The sequence below is a fragment of the Chroicocephalus ridibundus genome, chromosome 13 (assembly GCF_963924245.1).
Source record: "Chroicocephalus ridibundus chromosome 13, bChrRid1.1, whole genome shotgun sequence".
Lineage (NCBI taxonomy): Eukaryota > Metazoa > Chordata > Aves > Charadriiformes > Laridae > Chroicocephalus > Chroicocephalus ridibundus.
Genome location: NC_086296.1, coordinates 15,492,832 through 15,515,599, shown reverse-complemented (window position 1 = coordinate 15,515,599; position 22,768 = coordinate 15,492,832). Strand labels below are relative to the sequence as shown.

The window sequence follows — 22,768 nt, the reverse complement described above, 5'->3', positions numbered from 1 at the left end:
CCGCCTATCCCTCCCCAGAAAGCGGGACTACAATAAAAACACTCATCATTGGGTCACTTCTGGGTCCACAAATGTTCCACTTCCCGCCCCCCCAGGCGCCCACGGACCACTTACCACCTTGCGTTTACGCTGCGCTGCAAGGTGGGATCCTGCCCAGCTGGTCTGTACTACCAACCTCCTTAAAGAGTTGACGTAGAACAGGCATCGCTAACACTTTGGAAATTCAGTTCCTCCCTGTTTTCCTCCCTTCTCCTGCCAGCTATCGCTTCCCATGGCACAGTTTAATCTTGTCCAGCATTTCACCATTTTCACCCCATAAATAGTCAAAGGTCCCCGGGAGAGTTTTAAAGACCCTAAATCCCCCTAGGTCCAGGTGACCACCCTGGGGGAAAGAGATGGGAGCAGGACGATTCTGTCATAGGATACATGAGCTTCATGTACTTTTAAATGCCTCTTGTCCGAGTCATTTCCAGAGTCCGACCCTTTTCCTGACATTAAGACATGCTGGAATTGGGCAGGTGTCAAAGAATCACTGGAAGGATTTTGCTGGTATTTCAGCAAAATACATTATTACGCAGTTGCTCATTGAGGAATCGCAGTCATTTGTAGGAATTACTGTCTCCATTCCTTCCTCCCCCCCAAGCCTAGCAGCACAGTCCTTACTCAGGAATGTCCCCCAAAGTCCGTCACTCTTCAGCTCTTGTGGATGGACGCCTGTTTGAAATGCCCCTGGGGCACAGAGGGAACCAGCAGGTCCAGTGGCAGGACAGGCTCTCGCCACATTACCCCACATCGCCCCCAGCATCTTACGGAGCAGCTCCATCGGCCACAGGCACCGTGCGTGAGGACGAGCTTCTGGAACCATTCGCAAAGTAACTCTGAGCCCAAGGTCTAGTGAAGAACTGGTGCTCCTCAAGCACCAAACTGCTTTTTAAAAAAGTTCAACCTTGTTACTTGAAGTATTTTCCAAAGAGTACACGAGAAGGGGGGGAAAAAAACGCATTTATTTCTGACTAGTTCTGAAGGCCTCAAGGCTATTTCTTGCATGACAGAGCCCCCAGCACTGAGAAGACCTCACCCCAGATGGGTGAGGCTGCTTTGGGCTCCAGGAGCAGAAAGCCACCCTTGCTCACAGCCTCGAATCACCAGCTACGTAGCTCTGCTTCAAGTCCCCTCTCTCTCTCTCCATCACTCTTCCACTCTTTTTCTCCACTTCTTCCTTGGTTCTTTACCCTAGGTGTCTTAATGTAGCTATTTGCTCCTAAAACTAGGGCACCCCCAGGCCAAGAAGATGATAGTTCACCCTCACCTGGATTTAAAGTGCTGGGCAGATGTCTTTGCTGAGACGCGGCAATGCCAAGCCTCTCCCTCTGACCCTGATCCCCGTCTATACTCAGAATCCTCCCCATCGTCGTTCAGCTTCACATTTTATCAGGGCACCCCCAGTTAGTCCTTTTTTTTCCCGCCGCTAGCAGCCTCCCTCCACCCATCACCCTGCTGCACAGCTCCTCTCAACTCTCACGTCACTAATGACACCTCCATAAACACACTGAAGTCCAACAGCCATCGCTGGCCACAGCTTTTCCAAAATTTTAAAATCACAGAATCCCAGACTGACAGGGGTTGGAAGGGCCCTCTGGAGATCACCCAGTCCAACCCCCGGCCAGAGCAGGGTCACCCACAGCAGGTGGCACAGGAACGCCTCCAGGCGGGGTTGGAATGTCTCCAGAGACGGAGACTCCCCCACCTCTCTGGGCAGCCTGTGCCAGGGCTCTGCCACCCTCCCAGCAAAGAAGTTCCTCCTCATGTTGGGATGGAACTTCCCATGGTCAAGTTTGTGCCCATCACATCTTTAAAGCCAGGAGCCGAACAAGCCATAAGCTGCTGAGCGCTGGAAGCTTTCCCGAAGGCACACAACGCTGGCTTGGCAAGTCCAAGACCATTCCCACATGCCAGGAGTATCTCCTGTTATTCCTGAAAGGTTCACAGCAGTCTGCACGTTGTTGCCTTCTCCATGGCCTTCAGCACAGTGACAGCCCCACCATGTCACACGGGCAGGGTACAGCGAATCTCTGATTACCAACACCGTCCACATGGAGCACTTCTAAAAGCCACCGTGGGCTGGCGATGGGCTTCCTAAACCTTCTGGCCCGGCTCCACACACGGATGCAGCGGGAGAGCAAGGCCTCGGATCTTGCTCCCCAAGGAACGCATCGCCAAACAGGAGCATCTAGGTCTCTTCAAGAAGGTTTTATATTCATAGCCTAGAGTTGTTTTCAGAAAGACGGAGTTCATTATGGGATGGAGAGATGGTCCCTACCAGGGGAGGGCGGGCAGCAATCCAGAGAGATGCTCACTTCCAGCCTTACTGCTGGGGTTGCGCATCAGGCAGAGGGAAGCCATTCTGGCTGAGTGTGAACTCCAATCCCCAAATCCCACAGCCCCAGCTACGGTATTCCAGGGACTTCTCTCACCTGCTCAGCCCCGACAGTTTTTTTGCAGAAGAGATTTAACCTGGAGCCACGGACACAGAAGCCGAGCAGAAGCGAAAGCCTCTGGGTACCTCCCGAGGACTCGTAGTTCAGGTCTCGCAGCACCACAGGTTAAGTTCAAACCCGGGGTGCTGCGTGGCGACGCTTGCAGGGGGGCGAATTTGGCTCCAAACGAAATCAAGCACTGCTTTTCATTTCCAAAGTCATCCTCCTCGTTACGCGGCCCGTACGGCCGTGTTCCCAGGAGAGATTGCTTCCCACCTTGAGAGCGCTGCGAAAATGATTTTCTCTTCTGCGCAAAACAAAGGTCTCCAGGGTGACTTCACTAAATCAATTTAAGTCACATTAAACAGCCTTGCTCTCCCACCCAAGAAAACTGTTTCGCTATGGGTTTTTGTTCCTTAAGCTACCTTGCCGTGCCGATCTGCATGGGAAATCAATTCCCATCAATCAGCACCCGCACACGAGGCAGGCGCCTGACCCAGCCCCGAGCCAACAAGCGATCTCCTCTCTCCGCAAAGAAAAAAAAAAAAAAAAATAAAACACCACAAAAAAACCACCCTAAGAGGTGCCCTTCAGAAGCACCCGTGGTCAGACGGATCTGCCTATTCACCGCTAGCAGCTCAACTATTGCATAACCTGATCCCGGCAGATTTTCCGATTCTCCACTTTCTGCAATAATCCGAGCGCTGCACATATGGGAGAGCACGTGGGCAGGCGGCAAAAAAAGCTGACGGGAGGTTAAACGTGGACATAGACCGCACGGAGGTGGACGCTGCTGCCTATCTGAGATATTTTTGCTGCTCCCTCAAAGCTAATCGATGGGATTTGCCTTCAGAGAGACAAAATTACAGCTTATGGTTTATTCCCAAATTACGGCTTATTCCCAAAGTCACTCTTGTGGCAGGAACGGTGCTGCTCACAGCTACGTTAGGATCATCAGAAAGGAGATTTCTTACTCCAAAAGCACAAAGAGACTTTACCACGATGCCAGCAGGTCCCAATTTCAGCTGTCAATCCTGCTCCGGATGCACGAGCCCCAACTCCCGCACAGATTTTGTCACAGCTATCAGAAGATGCTGCTCTGAATGCAGCTATATTCACTTTTTTTTTTTATTTCAACAGCATGTAGGACACAGTAACAGAATTTTCAGACTGGCACCATCACTCAGGGACCCTACCCACAAGCACAGCAGAGCTTCTATCACAGCAATCCACAGAATGCCAGATTTTGACGGATCTTTCTCAAAGATCTTGTTGTTAAAAATATTATTTGCAGCATTTCTCTCTCTCTCTCTTCCCCCCCCCCCCCAACTGCTTCAGCTACTTCAATACGACGATTCTAAACATACAGAGCTCCACAAGGCAACTTATCGGCACCACTTACTTAAAAAGGCCTTCAGTATAAAACTCCCGTGGTCTAAATTTTAGCAGCTCCCGTCCTGCAGCCTGAGAGCTCAGCTCCACGCCGTAGCGCAGTAAAAGAACAGCGATTCACGATGCAAAGGCCTGCCTTCCAGGTCTGAAGGAATATCTGAGCGACGTGAGGCCGCCCAGCGCACCAGCGCTACGCGAGAGAAAGACGCGCCCGCTTTTCAACAACTGTAAGAAATCTTCCTATATATAAAACAATGAAATTCCTTTGTAAGAGCTCAGAAGACAGATTTATCAACAGAGCAAAGAGAAGGCGGTGAGCAAGTAGATAATTAAAACATTTTTCATCTACTAGCTGCACAGCTTTGGTTTGGGTGATATCCCAACGGCCAGAGATTTAGCTTCGGATGCTGGTAGGATGTTGCTCGTAGGGATTGTGTAACTGCAACTGCGCGGCTCTGCTGGAAGTTAATAGGATGCAGCAAGCGATAACCAGCCCCGGCTCATGCTCTGCCCCCAAGCACCGGTCACCTAAAGCAAGCACGCACGGCGGATGCTCGGGGAATTGCTCTACTAAGAGCTCCTTTCCGCCAGCAAGGCTCAACGCCGTTCCTGGGTAACCTCATCTCCCCTAAAACTCCACTTCTCTCACAGCTCGGATGGGATAAGGTGAAGAACCCCAGCAGGGAACGGAGACTGCTCTGCACGGCACCCGCCTTCCCAGCCGGCAGTGTGATCTCGGCGTGCCTTATAGCTCCAGCGCCAGCGAGGAGCACCGCGGCCCGGCGCTGAGACCAGAGCACACATCTGCAGCCCTGGCAGCTCAAGGGCTACTTCGGCTCAACCGAGCAGAGGGATACGACCTTCACATAATCACAGGATGGTCAGAGTTGGAAGGGACCTCTCAAAGCCCACCCAGTGCCACCCCCTGCCCTGGGCAGGGACACCTCCCACCAGCCCAGGTTGCTCCAAGCCCCGGCCAACCTGGCCTTGAACCCCTCCAGGGATGGGGCAGCCACAGTTTCTCTGGGCAACCTGCGCCAGGGGCTCACCACCCTCACGGCAAAGAATTGCTTCCTCACATCTCATCTCAATCTGACCTTTCTCAGGGTAAAACCATTCTCCCTCGTCCCACGGCTCCCCTCCCTGCTCCAGAGTCCCTCCCCAGCATTCCTGGAGCCCCTTTAGGGACTGGAAGGGGCTCCAAGGTCTCCCCGGAGCCTTCTCTTCTCCAGGCTGAACCCCCCCAGCTCTCTCAGCCTGTCCCCACAGCAGAGGGGCTCCAGCCCTCCCAGCAGCTCCGGGGCCTCCTCTGGCCCCGCTCCAACAGCTCCGTGTCCTTCCTGTGCTGAGGACTCCAGCGCTGGACACAGTACCCCAGGTGGGGTCTCACCTTTTTACGTTATGTCCTGGCTCGGAGCATCCAGCTTCCCGAAGGTGCTAGAAAGGCTCAGGCTAGCGAGCATCCAGCTCTCCACACCAGCCTATCCACAAAAGCTCAGCAGGACGCTACGCGAACGCTGACCTGAGGCTTCTCTCCTAAACTGGGAACCAACGCTGCCTGCTCATGGGCTCCCAGCGTCGCTCCGCAGCACTCGGCACCTTCACAGAAAAATCCAAACACACTTGAAGTTACACCCAGGAAAACGACCTCCCGAAATACGCTCGCTCACTCCTTCTCCTATAGTCTCAAAACCCATTTGCCCGCTAGAAGCCTCAGTAACCAGCACCGCTGATTCTACATCGTAAATGCTAAATTCCCATCTCATCCCTCTTCCGGCCGTTCTGCTTCCCCGTGTAAATGTAGGTCACTGCAGGGCTCAGACTCATCCCCAGGCTCATGGCCGCAGCCACCTCCCCGTGACAGCCTCCGAGAAGCACACGGTGAGCGGCAGTGGAAGACTCACGCGTTCTTGCCTTTCCTGTTCCAGCGTATCCTTCACCTCGGGGCTTCGCTCACTGCAATTACACCACAGCAAGTAAAACTGGGGCATTACATTAGAGGCTGCACCTGAGCCTCCAAGCCTGGGAGCACACACTTCGGAGAACTCAGCCCCAGCGCGGGCAGGACGCTAAAGCCGGCACAGTTCTCCGGCAGCCGTCTGACTCATCCCTCCTTTGGGAAAGCAGCACCGAGAGTTTAAACATAAATCTGCTGCAAGCCACAGCCCTGGCAACAGGCAGAAGGCATCAGCAGACACACCAGACCATTTGCCAGGTTATCACGCAGCTGCTTGGTCACCATTTACCAACCGGGAAATATTTTCTAATTTAAATAGCATTTACAGGAAAATCGGCTGCTGTTCCTGTGCAATCTTTGTTTGTTTTTTTTTTTCCCCCCTCCCCTCAATGATTACTTGAGCTGTAACAGCTCACGATGGGCAGCTGGAGTTCTGCAAGGAAGTTTTACTTGCCCACGTTTGAGTTTTGAGTGTAGGGCCAGAAATGCCCCCCCCCCAGCATCGCCGTGACAGCCAGTTCCCGCAGCTCAGGCGCTTCGGCTGGGATGATCAACACGGCGCAGGGACAGAGCCCAGCGGCTCACTGCCATCCGGGACGTTGCCGGCTTGTCCTCCGTTATAAAGGATTCAGGGAGAAAATACAAAACATATGAAGAGTTTGAGAAGGAAACAATCACTGTCCCAGGTTGCCCAGAGAAGCTGTGGCTGCCCCATCCCTGGAGGGGTTCAAGGCCAGGTTGGACGGGGCTTGGAGCAGCCTGGGCTGGTGGGAGGTGTCCCTGCCCAGGGCAGGGGGTGGCACTGGGTGAACTTTAAGGTCCCTTCAACCCGAACCATGCTGTGATCTAGAAGGGATGGGATTGATACACCTGTTGGTCTGGAGATGCCAGTACAGCTCTGGTGTCAAAGCAGCTCAAGGACCCGAACCACAACTCACAGCCCAAGAACTGAGGGGCGCTGCAGAAAGAGGACTGTCGCCAACCATCCCCGACCACCTCCCTCCCGGCAGCCCCGGCCACCCTACCAAATCCAGCCAGCCCAGCACCACCTTACAGCTCAGCACTCCCACACCCCCGGGGAGAACACCACCCTGTTTGTATCTGTCCCCCAGCCTTCTCAGCAAGGCAACGAGCATAAACGTTTCCATCCCGATCCATCGAGAAGAGAGCAAGGCAAGAGAAACCCGTAGCGTAGCAGATGGACTGCAAAGAACACATCCAGGAGGCACTTCCCCGATTAGCGAGAGGGAATCCTGTTCCTGCATCTGCTCGGGGTTCCCCTATTCCCTCCGCGGGGGGAAGGCGAATCCCCAGCATTAGCAACTCGGGAGCGGTGGTTGAGGACATCCCAGTCCCCGGGGGACGGGAGGGTCTCTCTGCGGGGGGCTGTGGAAGAGCATCACCCTCTGCAAAGGACAGCGGGCCAAGACACGGGTAGAGACCGCCGTGCTCCCACCTTGCATCACGTGGCCATGGATATACAGGTGAAACGGGGCAGGTATTGTTATAACTATCGGAAAAAAAAAAAAAAACCCACAAATGCACATTGAAACTCATTTAAACGTGGGCGTACATCACCAGAAACAGGTAGGAAAGCCAACTATAAACGGCTGCAAAGCACCCCTCTGGCTCAGTCTGCTAATTGCTGCTATTTCTACTAGTATTTCGAAACAACGGAGGCATTTAACACAGAAATCGTGCAGACCTCTCACACTCGTGTTTGTGTAACAAGATTATTTCATTTCCGTTAACCTTGCGCACAACACGAAGACCATTCTCTGGTGGCCAAAGCGTAGGTGTTTGACCCCTCTTATCACTCCGTACCTGATAACGTCGGGACCAGTCTCGTCTCTGCCTTTGCTTTCCCCGCTATCCAGCGACCTGGAAACATTCAGGAGCTCAGACAAAAACCACTTTTTTTAACTCCTGTCCCCCCAGCAAGAGGGAGAAACCGGAACGCCTCGCAGACAACAGCCTCGCTGCTTCTAGCGCCACTGACCTCTCCTGATCCGGAGATGAAGACCTATTTTTCCTACTGTATCTTTCACAGGTTAAGTTGAAACCGGTTTATTCATTTCACTTTCCCATCACACTGGAAAATATCATACCGTTAACTAAGTCAAAGGCTCTGCAGCCATGGGGAAATATTTATACCAGCTGCGTAACTGGGAAATGCCCTTTCGAGTAAGCTGCAGAGACCGCTGCAGGCAGAGGCAACAACAAGAAATCAAGGAGAGGGAAACAAAATAAGCAGAACTGGGCAACGCAATAGATGGGGACAGAAAAGAGGAGACACCAACCGGATTTACACTCCGCCTGGCCCACAGTGAGAGCAATGCATCGGAATACTTTCAGCACCGTTGTTTTTGTGAAGACGATGCAGAAGAATCACTGCGGTCTGCAAGGGTAATCAGGCCGATCCTTTTCTTAATTAATTGAGGATGGAAATTTCTCTCGGGGGATTTTGTTTCATTACCGGGAGTGGGGGGGGAGCAGAAAGGACGACAGCCCGGAGCCCGCATGGCGCAGGAAAGGCCATCCGTGCCCGTGCCCCGGGCAGCGAGGCTCGCTCTGCCCACGAAGTGCAAACCAACTCTGGGCGACGCACAAGGATTTCCACGCAGAATCCACAGTCTAACAAGACTTACCTGGATTAGGTCGAGCTCTCCGATCCTTTGGTGATGCTGGGGGCACGGCCAGCCCCTGGCGCAGGGACAGGAGCCGCGCTCCCGGACCGGCCCTGCCTACAAAGGGCTGTTGTGCCACCACCACCTCCCCGGCATCACCCGCGCCGGCCAGCGGCTCCCTCCCCACCTCGGCACCAGCCTCCAGCCCCGCTTCAGGCCCCTCTGAGCCCAAGCGGTTCATCCGCACTGAAATTCAGTGCTCGATTTCACAGTCACCGCCACCCTGTCCTCGTTACGGGAACATTAGAAATATTTCACGTGGAGCAGCCCCAGAGCTGGGCTACAGAAACCCATCACGGCACATTTCCCCATAAACGGCGATTTTGCACATCCTTTGTTCAGAACGATTGGGGGTATAAAGCCAGCGAAATCTCCGCATTCGCTTTTATGCGTGAGAAATTCCAAAAAAGCACTTTAAAACTAGTTTTGCTTGGAAGCCAAAAGCTCACGTGCCTGCAGTGAGTGGAGCTAAGCACGGACACCAAACCTCTTGGGGTTATTACTCTCGCTTGGTTCAAGGAAGAAGGATTTCTACGATGACTCAATTCCAGGACACAAATGCCCCAGAGAAGGCAGGTGCGTGGCTCGGGAGGCGTTTTCCCAGCCCGTGCAGTTAGCAATATCCACATTCAGCACATCACATGCTGGTTCAGCACAGCTCTCCCAAACCGCAAGCTCTGCCTGACAAACAGCTCCGATTTCTTTGTTTCCTTCCTCTTTTTCCTTTCACCCAACCTACCAAATCACAAACAAAACCCAAACAAGCATATGGCAAGCGTTATGCCGAGATTTCCGCAAAAAGATACCATTTACTTCTATTTAAAGGCCCATTAATCTGCAGCTGGCTGCAGTCGGGACGGGCACAGATTAGTAGCGATGAGATTTAAGGGGAAAAACCTGCCATCCAGGCTGCAATCCTCGCCCGCCGGAGGGATGTCCGCAGCTTGGGCACCCACCACCTCCGCAGATCACGGGACAATTCCCCCCGGCAGCTTCTGGGACAAGCCACTACCTGCACGTGGGACCCAAGGCCGGTAAGCCTCAGGTAGCACGACCTATTACTACCGAGCAAGGATTTAGGGGTGGCATCACTGCAAAGCTCCCCCATAAATAGACGGATGCAGTAAGAGAAGCCATTTGGATTTCACGTGCCTTTCTCCAGCGCTTTGCCACTCCAGTTTGGCTGCAACGCCTTCCCCAGTGCAGGGCAAGCCTCTGCAAGGAAAAACCTGGCTGCGCATCATTCACAGACCTTGTCTCCCCGCGTTTCACAAAGCGGGAAAGAAAAACCCTACAAAGGAGCTCGGGGAAGGTGATTTGTCAGACAGAGGTTCCCAGCCACGTACAAGGCACCGCGCTCCTCCCCGACGCCGCGTGCCATAAAGGTTTAATGCCAAATCTCACGAGCACGCTTTGCGTATGTCAGCGCTTTCGGGTCAGAGGCATCTTTAATATAACACTGAGCCTGAGAGCACTCACTGCTGGTGAAGCATACAGGTTTAATAGATGGTGAGGTCAAGAAAACCCACAACGCGGCCAAGCTGAAACGTCTCTGAAAACAGCCGGGCTTCCCCCCTGCTTCTTTTCTTAAATAAAGGAGCGGCAGACCTGCTGGCTAGATGGCTCAACTCTGCCGCTAGCCCCACTTGGCTTGTCAACCGGCAATCTCCTCCAAACATATAACACATCCGAGCAGGGTGCCCAAGTATCGGGCCTCATTTCCGGAGAAAACAGCATGCAAAGCATATATAAATGCACACAGATTTATAGATGCTTTTACTGCTGACATCAGAACGGCACCAAAATGCACAGACGTGCCCCAGTTCCCTTCCCCTCGTTCCCCAAAGAGCTGTTCTGCTTCTGCAGGGCTCCCACCAAGTCTTCTACCCCAAATCCAAGGGTACCCTAAAAGCAATCTATTCGGATGCATATTCTTCGGGATTAGCTATTCGAACACATTTATGACTCCCGTGTACACCGGGCAGGTTTTCTGCCAGGAAAACTCAGCGGTGGCCAGCAGGAAAACTGAGCCATCGCGCAGGTATCAGCAAGAGCAAGATACGGTCTCACAAAGGGACTTCATGGTGGGGTTTTTTTAATGAAAAAAAATTATAAAAAAAAACCCAAAACAGTTACCAGTAAGCAACCCCACTCCTCCCCCCCGTGTCATGCTATCTCCTCTCCAGCTCTGGAGAGGCTGGTGGTGGCCCCAGCTGATAAGGTGGCTATCAGCCCTGTGAACACGGACACCCCGAAAGAGCTCCTGGCGCCACTGGTTCGGGTTAGCAGCTTCACCCGCCCCCCAGGTGAACCGCCACCATGCTCTGTACGGCGAGAGCCACTCTCCACGCTGGCGTGATGCTCCACAACCCCGGCTTTGCTCAACACACCGCTCTCCTCCAGCCTCCCAAAAAGGGCTTTTACTCCTCCCCTTCCAACAGGAGCAGAATTAAAGGCTGTAAAGGAACCCGGCATGAGGAAAGCCAAACAAAGCACACCTGGCTGGGCAAATATCCTACTGCTTGTGCAGAAGGAAACCCCATAAGAGCGTACCAGAGCTCTACGTGTCCCATTTACGGCCGTCAGCCCGCAGCCAACACAGCAAACCTCATACACAGCTGTCCAAAAAAATCCAAAACACGAGGTCAGCAGCTTCAGCAAAGCCACTGCCGTAGGGCCGGGCAGGGGGAAGGCTGCGGCGAGCCGGGATCTGCGCATGGAACTGCATCACCTCCAGGGACATCGCTGGTGACTGTAACAGCATTTGGCACAACGACAAAAGCTCCTGGGGAAACGGGAGAGAGTCGTCTTGAGCCCCAGGCCCAGCGGTACCTCCCACGGCGCTCCCTCGCCTCTGTTCCCAGGGCACCGGGCTCCCTCCCGGTTAGACTCTTCTCTGCCCAGTCACCTCGATGTAGCTCCTGAAGATAAAACCTCAGTTCAGGGGTAAGTTCATACAAACACATATGAAAAAGTGCCAAACCGCAACCAGCAGACAGATTCGGGAGCGTCCAGCCCCGCAGGGATGCTGGCAGCTTCCCGGGAGGCAGGCTCAGCGCTCAGCAGAAAGAACCCTGTTAGAAAACCCCGTTCGCCTCTTCTAAACATCCCAGATTACTGATTTCGTTACTTTCCAAGGAAAAACACTAAAGATCCAAGGGGGAACCCCCCCACCCCCACAAGATTTGTGGGCAGTACCGCTGCCAAGTTTATCACACCAGTTTGAAGTTGATGGGAGGTCTGGTCCAGACCCCCGTCATCTCCACAGAAGTTAGTATAAACTAAGGCCCGGGCAACGCACGACTTACGTGCGTGGTGGCTCATTTTTAAGCACGAACGAACAACAAATGACTATCCACAAGGTTAATTTGACAAATGCTCTCACTGCACCAGAACGCTGAAATAAATGCAATACAGCAGATGAGAGCCTCGAGCAGTAATTTTTCTTATTACAGCCTCGGCTTTTAAGTTTTTGCTGGTCCTTCAGCCCTTGGGAATGATGTTAAATGATCAGAATAAAAATCAGCCATAGTCAGCTCATGTTTACATTTTCTCACCACCACGTCGAAGAACATAAAAGACACCGGGGCACAGCAACGTCAACAGTAAGACCCAATTTTTATTCCTATACTAGCGATGTGTTTTCATACTTAGAACATTCACGTCGGTCAAAACAGCCTGTTTTCTCAGGCTATCGAGTTTTTGGGGGCATTTGTTTGGAGCACAAGCCTTGCCCAGTCTTTCTGAGATGACGTATGGAGAGAAGAGCTCGCTTCCAAGAATCCTCCACGGCTGTAAGCAGCTCTCTTATGCAAGTTACCGTCAATGTTAATGTTTTCAGTACCAAACAAATCTTCTTCAAAGACACTGCATGAATTACGGCCTGTGACCTCAAACGTCACTTTAAAGTCACCGTGCTTCAAACAGTGCCAGAATTATAGTGCAGAATTTCTTTCTGTATGAAATATTTCTTACTGATAGATTCCTAGATGCAAAACCCGCACGGCTGCATGGACGTATTTCTTTCTCTATATTTTTTTCTCTATTTTAAGGCCAGGGCACAAGAAGGCAAAGCCAAAACTTCACATTTAAAATGCAACTGCACAAAACCTCGTCTAACTGTTGCTCCTCAGCCCTCGCCTGAGAGCTGCTCAGCTCAGCGGCTGCCTTGCGACAGGTCCGTGCATGGCGTGCAGGCTGGTTTCCAGGAGCGCGCCCAGCACAGGGCTGGAGAACAGTTCATGGAGTTGAGTTTTCTCACCAAACACGATGAGCAGCTGCTTCTGCTAAGGCAAACACTCAACATCAGCAGACAGCAGCAACTTCCAAGGCCTCCTGCAACTTTATTCCGTGACAAAAAACATATTCGGCTCTACAACCAGCGTATCCCACTTTTGGTAGCAATCACCCGTTCTCCGCAGCGATCAGCGCAGGCAGCTGCCTGCCTTTCAGAAGGGATTCCAGTCACTCGGTAGCAGGCGTAAAATCGCTACCCGAGTCTGAGCAGGGCAAGGGAGCGTGAACTTGAAAAGTGAAAGACACTTCAGTACAAAAGGTACCTCCAGAGTCTCCATTATCTATGAAATGATCAGATTGTCCCTCCAGGAAGCACTCCCGAGGAGCGCGCAGGTCAGCCGTCCACTGAACAGCAATTTTTTCCAAAAGAACTGATGAAACAGAGAGAAGAAAATGTGAGCAGGAACTTAAAACATGCCTGAAATGTCAGTGCATGGGGCAGCATGACACTACGCAAGATCTTTCACATTCCTTATGACACGACCCAAAAAATAAAATTTTGGCAGCTGGCTTTTCAGCCGCTGGAGATGCCAAGAGCTTTTTTAAAATAGAACTGGAGAGTTAACTGCTTACTGGCCTGCGATTTGGACTGGCAGATCTCTTGCATCAAATCCTGCAGATGCCCAAGCGACCTTGGCCAACCACTTCTGGACAGACCTGACACATCTCAGCTCCTTCACCCGCCAGACGGAACGGCCCAGGCAGGTGTCTCGGCACCAGCGCCTCCGGACCCCCTCCTGAATGCTTACATCTTCGTTACCGTCAGCCTGCGCAGACGAACACTGCTCGTCAGGGTCAACCAAGCCAATCAAGGATGAAGCATAGAAAAAAAGATACAATGGTTAGAGCAAGGTATTGAACTTAGGGTTTATGCAGATATACACTTTATGTATATAAATATGATACATCTAATAATATAATATATTACTGTTAATACAATATATATGATACTATATATATATGATATAAATTAATTGTGATTTATATTGTATCATATCATTTGGGAGAAAACTCCAAAATAACAAGCCAAGTACAGGCTGAGACTGTGTTACTGCATTTACCTTCACCAATTAAACGCCAGACAGACAGCGAGACTGCTCCTGGCGTCAGGGACACCGCACTCCCTCCAGCCAGGAACACAGAGCCGTTCAAAGCACCCATGGGTGCTTTCAGACACTTATCTTGGGGATCTGAGCCACGCCAACACCCCGCGCTGGGATCAGTGTTCAGGGGCTCTATGCTTTCTGTAAAAATCCCATGGGTATCGACTGTGGGTCACCAGGAACAGAAGAGTTAAACGTACGGATGGCCAAGAGGGAAGGCAAAGTCAGTGACCTTCACAAGGGCCTGCTCTCGCGTGTAGACAAGGATGAGTTACAGCTTTAAGCAAATTTCCCAATTGCTCAAACCAGACTTTCAGTGTTATTTTAGTGTACTGTGTTGCAAGAATACTTGCATGGCGCAATAAGATGCTTGGAGTTTTTCAAATGTAGAAATATTCGAGCTGCTTCAGCGCAGCCCAAGACCTGCCCTCCGCTCTCACCAGCTTCGTGCTCCTCTGGTTGCAGTCAAGCCTGGGTACCGGTGTCCCAGACAGCACTTCACAGCCGCCTGCTCACCTTCCCGAGAAGAACCCGCGGCCATCCCATCCCTTGCCTCCGCCCAGCAAAGGATCACATCCACAAAAGCAGCATCAGCACTTCGTCCAGTCACTACCTTTCATTTCGTCAGCCACTTTGGGAAGCCCAGGCACTTCCAAAGGAGCCTGTTGTACACATACCGCGAAGGCAAGCAAGGATGAACGAGCAAAACCCCATTTCGCACACGTGGGGACCTTGCTCGGGCAGGCGACCTGCTCCAGCCCACCCAGCTCAGGCTCTGGGGAAGCAGAAGGGTTTTGCTGGCAGGTGCCAAAGCCCCACTGACAGGTCCAGGCCCTGGTGCTTCATAAAGGGCATTGAAAAACCACCGTCCTCGAGTGCCTGAGAGCTCCTGTCCAGCAGTTCCCGTCAAAGGGACAGGGCTGGGAACAGCTTATTTTTAGACCTCAGCAACATTCATTTCCGTAAGAGACACATCCAACTCTTACCTTCTCCAAACGCCTGCCTCCTCTGCCTCTCCAACAACTTCCAAATTAGACTGCTTGACACAGAATAACGAGATTTCTGTTTGCTAATTGGGACAATTTAAATAAAGCAAGCGAAGAGCTAACATACACGGGGGCCACAGCCCGTTACTTTGCCAGTGCAGAAAAAACAAAAGTGAAAACAGGAAAAGCAGAAAGATATTTGCTGTATGCCTGAACGGCCATCAGCGCATTGATGCACATCCCCCCAGTACGGTACGAGATAGGGATAGTTACGCCGTTGAAAACAAAGACTGACACGTACAGCCCAGCACCCGAAGGAAACAAGTTCTCTGAAGCTTTTTCACGGCTTTACATCTTCTCCAGCCAACAGGAGAGAGAGGAATTCTGTTGCGTAGCTTTAAAGTATAATATATTGAAGACCAAACATGTATGCTGAGGCGTTAAGGCAGGTCCTATACAACAAAGGCCAAACTTGGTCTAAAAGTCTGTCTACATAGGTGCCTCCCTCCGCTTCAGCGCGCCCACGGAGGTGCTGGCAGGACAGGGACTCGTGTCCCATGTCATTCTAGCAGCCACAAGGAAGGACACTGAGCCCCGAGCCCCGGCGGGGTTCAACTGATAGACGGCTTCCCCCAAAGGAGCCCAAAGCCCTGCGGGATGGATGGCGAGCAGCCCCAGGGAGGAGGAAGACCGCGGCAGAGGAAGGCAGCCCACCGCTTCGCTGGTTTGCGGAGCGTAACTTCATGCAGGTGAAAAACAACGCTGTGCTCATCCTCCTCCTTTCTTCCCAGGATACCCCCAAGTGCTTTTATGCATGAATATTCGCTATTTTTTTTCTTACCTTCTCTGCCCATTTTTATTTTTTTCTTCTTGTAAGGAGGCGCAGGAAGAAAAGCAGGTTTAAACCTTCAATTTTATTATTTTATTTTTGCGCAGGAAGAAAAGCAGGTTTAAACCTTCAATTTTATTATTTTATTTTTTTTTTAACTGTTTTACCAAAGGTAAAAAGAAATGCTGTAACAGGGAACAGAAGGCAGGCTGCTGTAGGAAACATTTCTGCGATCTCACATCAACGATTAAGGAGCACACAACAGCGAAAAAGCAGCGAAAAACTCTTTTCCCAAGTAAGCGAGGTACATCCCATCACATTCCTGCTTGGTTATAATACTAAACGAAGCTGTTCAGCCGACACCACCCGCACACGGGAGCGGATTCTTTTTATAGAGCTCTGCCGCAGCAGCAACGCCACCCTTGAGGTTACACCGAAGAGGGAAAAGGCGCGCTTTGCACCAAGCGGTACCACGTGCCTTCACCCGTCTCGACCACAGAAGCGCACTGAACCTGGGCACTGATTTCAGGCGCTGCTGCTAGGTTTACATCCCTAGGCTATAAGCTCGCCCTCGACACACCATACATTTCCACCGTGGTACTGCCTTTGTTTTCGTCCTGTACAAAGCCAACAAAGCTCCCGTTCGCAATTACAGCAAAAACATTTAGGGCAAACGGCAGCTTTGCGACACCAAGCAAACCTCACCCCCTAAAAGCCCCATCACGCCTCAAGTGGCGGGTCCCACACCAGGCTGAGCTCTCGCATCTTGCACTGTTCTCCTCCTCCCGCTGATGAAGGTACACTCAGAGGAGAGGGGAAAAAAGGCAGCGGTCCCAGAAACACACTGCAAGCTAAATATCAATAATTCACATGCAACTCTTGTATATCCTCTAATGGCTCCTCAAGTTTCACCTTGGAAAGCCAAGAGGGTTTTCTGATGCAAGACTTGATGTCTTGCATCAAGCAGGTGGAGGGAGGTCATCCTCCCCCTCTGCTCTGCCCTGGGGAGGCCACACCTGGAGTGCTGGGTCCAGTTCTGGGCTCCCCGGTTCCAGAAGGACAGGGAACTGCTGGAGAGGGGACAGCAAAGGGCTACCAAGATGCTGAGGGGACGGGAACATCTCTCTTGTGAAGAAAGGCTGAGGGATTTGGGTCTCTTCAGTCTGGAAAAAAGACGCCTGAGGGGGGACCTTATCAACGCTTATAAATACTTCCAGGGTGGGTGTCAGGAGGATGGGGCCAGGCTCTTCTCAGTGGTGCCTGGGGACAGGACAAGGGGTAACGGGCACAAACTTGCCCATAGGAAGTTCCATCCCAACATGAGGAGGAACTTCTTTGCTGTGAGGGTGGCAGAGCCCTGGCACAGGCAGCCCAGGGAGGTGGTGGAGTCTCCGTCTCTGGAGACATTCCAACCCCGCCTGGAGGCGTTCCTGTGCCACCTGCTGTGGGTGACCCTGCTCTGGCCGGGGGTTGGACTGGGTGATCTCCAGAGGGCCCTTCCAACCCTACGATTCTGTGATTCTATGTGTTGTGGCTTATTTTCTGAAATTTCTTATTTTTTCTTTCTCAATTTTTCTTGTTTTCTACCAGGGAACCTCTGCTGATGCAGCAGGAGGAGGGAAGCATGAGCTCACCTAACACTGCTTTCTCCACCAAGTCCTGCACATCTTGGGCGCCAACCCCAGCAAGACGATGTGGGACCTGAAGCCACGTAGACCCCGCTGCAACGCAAGGTATCGATCCCAGGTTTGGGCAACACAAAAGCCTGATAGACAAAACCTGATCCGATAGTCACGTCTGGGCAGGGAATATGTTTAAAGGCATTCCTGCTGGCAATACGTGGGCTTACTGTCACACACACACCCCGTGGGTTATTAACACTTCGTTCGTTGTATGTAAAAATCAACAGCAGTCCCATAAATAAACCCCAACTTGTAAATAAAAAATACACCTAATGGTAACAGTGGAGTTTAGTTAAGTGACACGAGACAAAGGGCTTGCTAGATTTACCTGATTTCCTTTACACGGCAAACAAAACCAGCGAAAATATTTAAAGAATGGTGCGTTGAATGCAAGACAAAAATCTAATTCCCTCCATACCTGAGACGATGCCCCGCTTCAGGGTAACGCCAGCTGTGCTTAGAAGCCAGCTTACTATTGGCACTTGAGCTAGTTACTTTACAAATTCTTCCTTCCTAAAACTACAGGAACTGTAAATCACGGAAACACCCTGGACAAAGTTCACCCCACCATTAAAACCACATGACATTGAAAATTACGTGGCTCTTACTCCCCTTACAACCACCCAGCCTCTCCCGGCGAGACCCAGGGCACAGCAGTCATAGAATCACAGAAAGTGTTGGGTTGGAAGGGACCTCTAAAGGCCATCTAGTCCAACCCCCTGCAGTGAGCAGGGACATCTTCAGCTAGATCAGGTTGCTCAGAGCCTCATCCAGGCTGGCCTTGAATGTCTCCAGGGATGGGGCCTCCAGCCCCTCTCTGGGCAACCTGGGCCAGTGTCTCACCACCCTCAGTGTAAAGAACTTCTTCCTAATGTCTGATCTAAACCCACCCTGCTCTAGTTTAAACCATTGCCCCTTGTCCTATGGCTACATGCCGTTGCAAACAGCCCCTCCCCAGCTTTCCTGTAGGCCCCCTCCAGGGACTGGAAGGAGCTCGAAGGTCTCCCCGGAGCCTTCTCTTCTCCAGGCTGAACCCCCCCAACTCTCCCAGCCTGTCCTCACAGGAGAGGTGCTCCAGCCCTCGGATCATCTTCATGGCCCTCCTCTGGCCCCACTCCAACAGTCAAGTCACAGAGGAAAGCTCTGCTGCCGCGCTCCCGGCGCTGCACTACAAATGCGTCACTGCCTCCCTGCAGCATCCGTAGGGATTCTTCCCTAAAGCTCTATGCTGACAGCAGAATTTTAACTCTCAGCGTCATTAAGCCTGTTAGAGGTCTTGCGCACTTGGAAATCAAATGTTAAAATCCTGATGAAATCAGTCTCGTTCCCACGGCACGTGCTTTATGCTGTCTCTAAAGCAGGGGATGACAGGTAATACATTAACCTGTAATGTCCCCAAAACGGAGAATATCGGATGCCGGCAGCCAGAGAGACATTTCATTACTGTGCTGTAAAGGCAGTAATGGGCAGCTTAGGGCTGCAGATGTGAAGTAGAATTCAATGCAATCCAGTAATTATGGACCTTATCTGTGCTGCAACACAGTGCTGCATCGCCTAAAGGTACTTAGAAGCAACAGTTCAGGGCTTGATGCCTACGGGCTGTAAAGAGGAAAAAAATCAGCTTATTGCAGGGCAACGAAGGACGACTTGCTAGACCTCTGCAAGTCAACTTCCAAATTTAAAACTAAACTTCCAAGGAGATTGCATCCATAGGTTCTCCACTTGAAAGCAGAAGTCTTCACTGATTTTCTTGTGGTGTAAGAGAAAGGGATGGAGAGGAAGAAGTAGATGCCTCACCCAGGGCATACTCAAAGTTTACCTACATAAAAATCCAGACTCCTCAGAAAACAGTTCAAGAGCAGCATCACAGCTGGGACATCCCAGAGACTACACAGGCAAAAGCAAAGAGGTAAGAAAATACTAAAATTTCTTTCAGCTCCTAAGCAAATGCCACTCCTAAGGGGATGAGAAACCCAACCAGGTTTTTACCTCCCCAAGTGTCCCAGCTAAACACTATATTTATTACAAGCTTTAACTAATAAAACCATGATATACCAGTAAAACACAGTTTAATCACATCAAATCATGTTCATTTGTATAGCCTTGCCAATCCTCAGGCTGTCCCAGCGTCAGGCAGAAGTCCTTCCCACAATTTAGGGGCCAACTTGTAACCTCAGAGAATAATACCGTACCGCTTTTTTTTAAAAAAGGTAGTGCAGCCACAAGCAGCGCAGGAACGGCGAGCTGGAAGGGCTGGACGAGTAACGTCAGCTTCTTCAAAGCCAAACTCTTGGTGCTATTAAAAAAATCAACTTCAGAACCAGCACAGAGCGCACGGGGAGACGGCATTGTTCGAGCCATGCTGAAAGCATCAGCGTCCCAATTCCTCACCAAAGCAGCTTTTCAGATTTATAAGTGGCCTACAAGAAAGCTGGGCAGGGACTTTTTACAAGGGCATGGAGTGATAGGGCAAAGCATGATGGCTCCAAACTGGAAGAGGGGAGATTGAGATGAGATGTGAGGAAGCAATTCTTTGCTGTGAGGGGGGTGAGCCCCTGGCGCAGGTTGCCCAGAGAAGCTGTGGCTGCCCCATCCCTGGAGGGGTTCAAGGCCAGGTTGGACGGGGCTTGGAGCAACCTGGGCTGGTGGGAGGTGTCCCTGCCCAGGGCTGGGGGTGGAACGAGATGGTCTTCAAGTTCCTTTCCAACCTAAACTATTCTATGATAAGTGGATCCTGCTCGTTCCAAGGGCAAGGCACAGAAGAGCCCCAGTCAGCAGGGGACATACCCTGCAGCCCTCCCCACCTCCCACGGTTGTGATGAGATTCTCACCCATGGGGCGAGTGGAGCAGGTACAACGCGAGGTGAAGGACGGAGTAAACCACCGCTCTGCAAGCCTCCATCAGCTCTCCTCACTTCCCATTTGGAGACCTCCCCACACCGCTCTTTCCATCAGGTGCTCTGCACTCCCCAAAACTAGCCCCCAGCGATGGCTGCCCATCCCCAAATACTGCCACTGGAACATGAATCAGGGGGAAAAATGAGTAAATGAGGGTCTCGCGCTGCAAAACCCCTCTAGCAGGAACAATTCAGGGTCCCGCGGAAGCGAGAGAGTCTGAAACAGCCTGAAGTGTCCAGACAGAGGAATCACTGGTGCTCCCCCAGCACTGCCAGAGCAAGCCGTAGACTTCACGTGGCTTTTCTTCATCCTCCATCATACCCAGAGAGCTGAAAACAAACTTACCAAGTTTTAAGTATCAAAAACCAAATAATGAGAGAAAGGTACATTAACTGAGTCGGGAAGGCACCTCAGGAGGCCTCAGGTCCAATCTCCTGCTCTGAGCAGAGGCAACCGGGTCAGGCAGCACAGGACCTTGTCCAGCCACAGCCTGAATACAGACAAGAGCTTCTTCCACCTCTCCAGGCCCCTATCCCAGTATTTGGCCCCCACTCCCAATTAAAACATGTCTCCTCACGTCCATGTAGGATTTCCCATGCTCTGGTACCAGCCCACTGCCCCCTCCTGACACAAGCAGAGCCAAGTCCCACCATCACGTAGCTGTGGGCAGCAGTAAGGTCTCCCCTGTTCCTCCTCCACTCCAGCCTGAGCGTGCCCCCATCCCTCCATCGCTCCAGCCTCCTCCTGGGGAGCCCCAAACTGGTCCCAGAGTCCGCACAGCCCCCCTCGCCCAGTGCTGAGCAGAGGGGACGGTCCCTTCCCTCCACACACTGGCTGCACTTCTGCGACCAGCCGACCTCTGATGGCTCCTCCTCACTGTGTTGTCCACCCAGACCCCCCAGGGGCTCTTCTGCAAAGCTGCCTCCCAGCCAGCCACCCCAGGGCAGGGCTAGCGTTCGCCTCTGCTGAACGCCACGAGGTCCCCATCATCCCGTTTCTCCAGCCTGCCACAGTCCCTCTGAAATCCGGACCTGCCTTCTGACATAGCAACCTCTCCGCGCCACCGGGGATCAGCCGCAGACTGGCTGCGAGTGCGCTCACCCATTAATAAAGACATTATAAAGCAAATACTGGGACTAATGCGGTCTAATCCTATCACGTCCACAAAAAAGAAAATAATCAAATTATACTTTCAAACGCTACACACTAACAAACATCAAACGACACAGTACTGCTCATCGATCCTTGATGGGATGTATGGGTGCTGTGAGCATCGACACCACACCAGCTGCAGAACAGGGTCCTACACATTGTCACAAGACCATGAAAGTACGACACAATTCAGCAGCGCGAGCGGACGGCGTACTGTGCATGCTCAAGGCAAAGCATACAGGATTAAGACGATCATCACCTTTTGTGCCATTGCAAAATGACTCTCGGTTTGCGCACTCTCTGCCTTCCTGCTTACAAAAACTACACCCCAGCAGAGATTCAAAGATGGGGGGCCTGCAGCAATCTCACCAACACAGACTGCGGAGACACGGCCGACAGGAAAGGAAAAACTGCTGGGATAAAATAAAGCCATGTATCAGTTTCACCTGACCACACACTATAAACCTGCAGTTTTTGCTCCACGAGCTCTGCTGGGGAACAGCCCAGTGGTAACTCAGGAATAATAAACAGCAGCTAAACAGCATCCAGCATCAGTCACAATAACACGCACTTGGAAACAGCAGAGCTTGAAGGTCTTGGTCTTTTAAAAATAAAGGATGGGGTTTCTGAAGCATACAGAATGCCTCCGAAAAGGATTTCAAACTAAAGGCTGGAACTCAACTTCATTAACTCCTAACAGGCTACAGGCATAGGTGGCACCCCCACCTGCTGCACATCATCTCCACATTTTTAAGACAAAAAGCTGCTTCTTGAATCACATAATGCCCACTCATGTGCAGTCCCTCTGGAGATAAGGGGCATGTCTCTGTCCTACTGGCATGAGCACATCTCAGTCACCCGTGTCCATGCTGGAGCCAAATACACCCAGACTCACCCTGTCTTCTGAACTGGGACCGGTGCATTTTTCACCCGTTTCCAAGAAGAGCCATCACTCCTGACAGTTGCAGAAGACCTGAAAAAAAAAGTTTGTGGAACCACCCCTGTGCATTTCACAGAAGAAGAGAAACTTCAAAAATCGTGAAGATTTACAGAAGCGGCGAATTAGTTGCCATGGATACTTTCTGCTGTGACAAATACTCTAATTCTGTGCTCGGCTGAGTGACAGGCTCAAAGCGCCAAGTCAGCTGGGAAGCACACAACTCCTGAAAACGCGGCTGCACTTACAGCCGTAAGTCACCAAACGCCGCAGGGAGCGTCCCTGGAGAAACAAAGCGAGTCACCTGAACGCACGTCCCGGCAGCAGGAGGCCAAGTGTCCTCCCAGAGGAGCACTGCTGCCGGGCCAGGGT

At 51.7% G+C, this 22,768-nt stretch overlaps 1 protein-coding gene across 3 annotated transcripts in view; it reads right to left on the bottom strand.

Annotated features, from left to right (window-relative positions):
* OSBP2 (oxysterol binding protein 2) overlaps nt 1-22,768 on the bottom strand; it is a 136,631-nt gene that overhangs the window by 106,279 nt on the left and 7,584 nt on the right. Inside the window, exon 2 of one of the 3 annotated variants that reach the window (XM_063350745.1) lies at nt 22,355-22,432. The exons of 1 other annotated variant lie outside the window; for it this stretch is intronic. In XM_063350745.1, coding sequence (XP_063206815.1) covers nt 22,355-22,432 — 78 coding nt within the window. Of the gene's footprint in view, nt 1-3,879; nt 3,898-22,354; nt 22,433-22,768 lie in introns of those variants that run through there. One more of the 3 variants, XM_063350747.1, reaches the window with a different exon arrangement.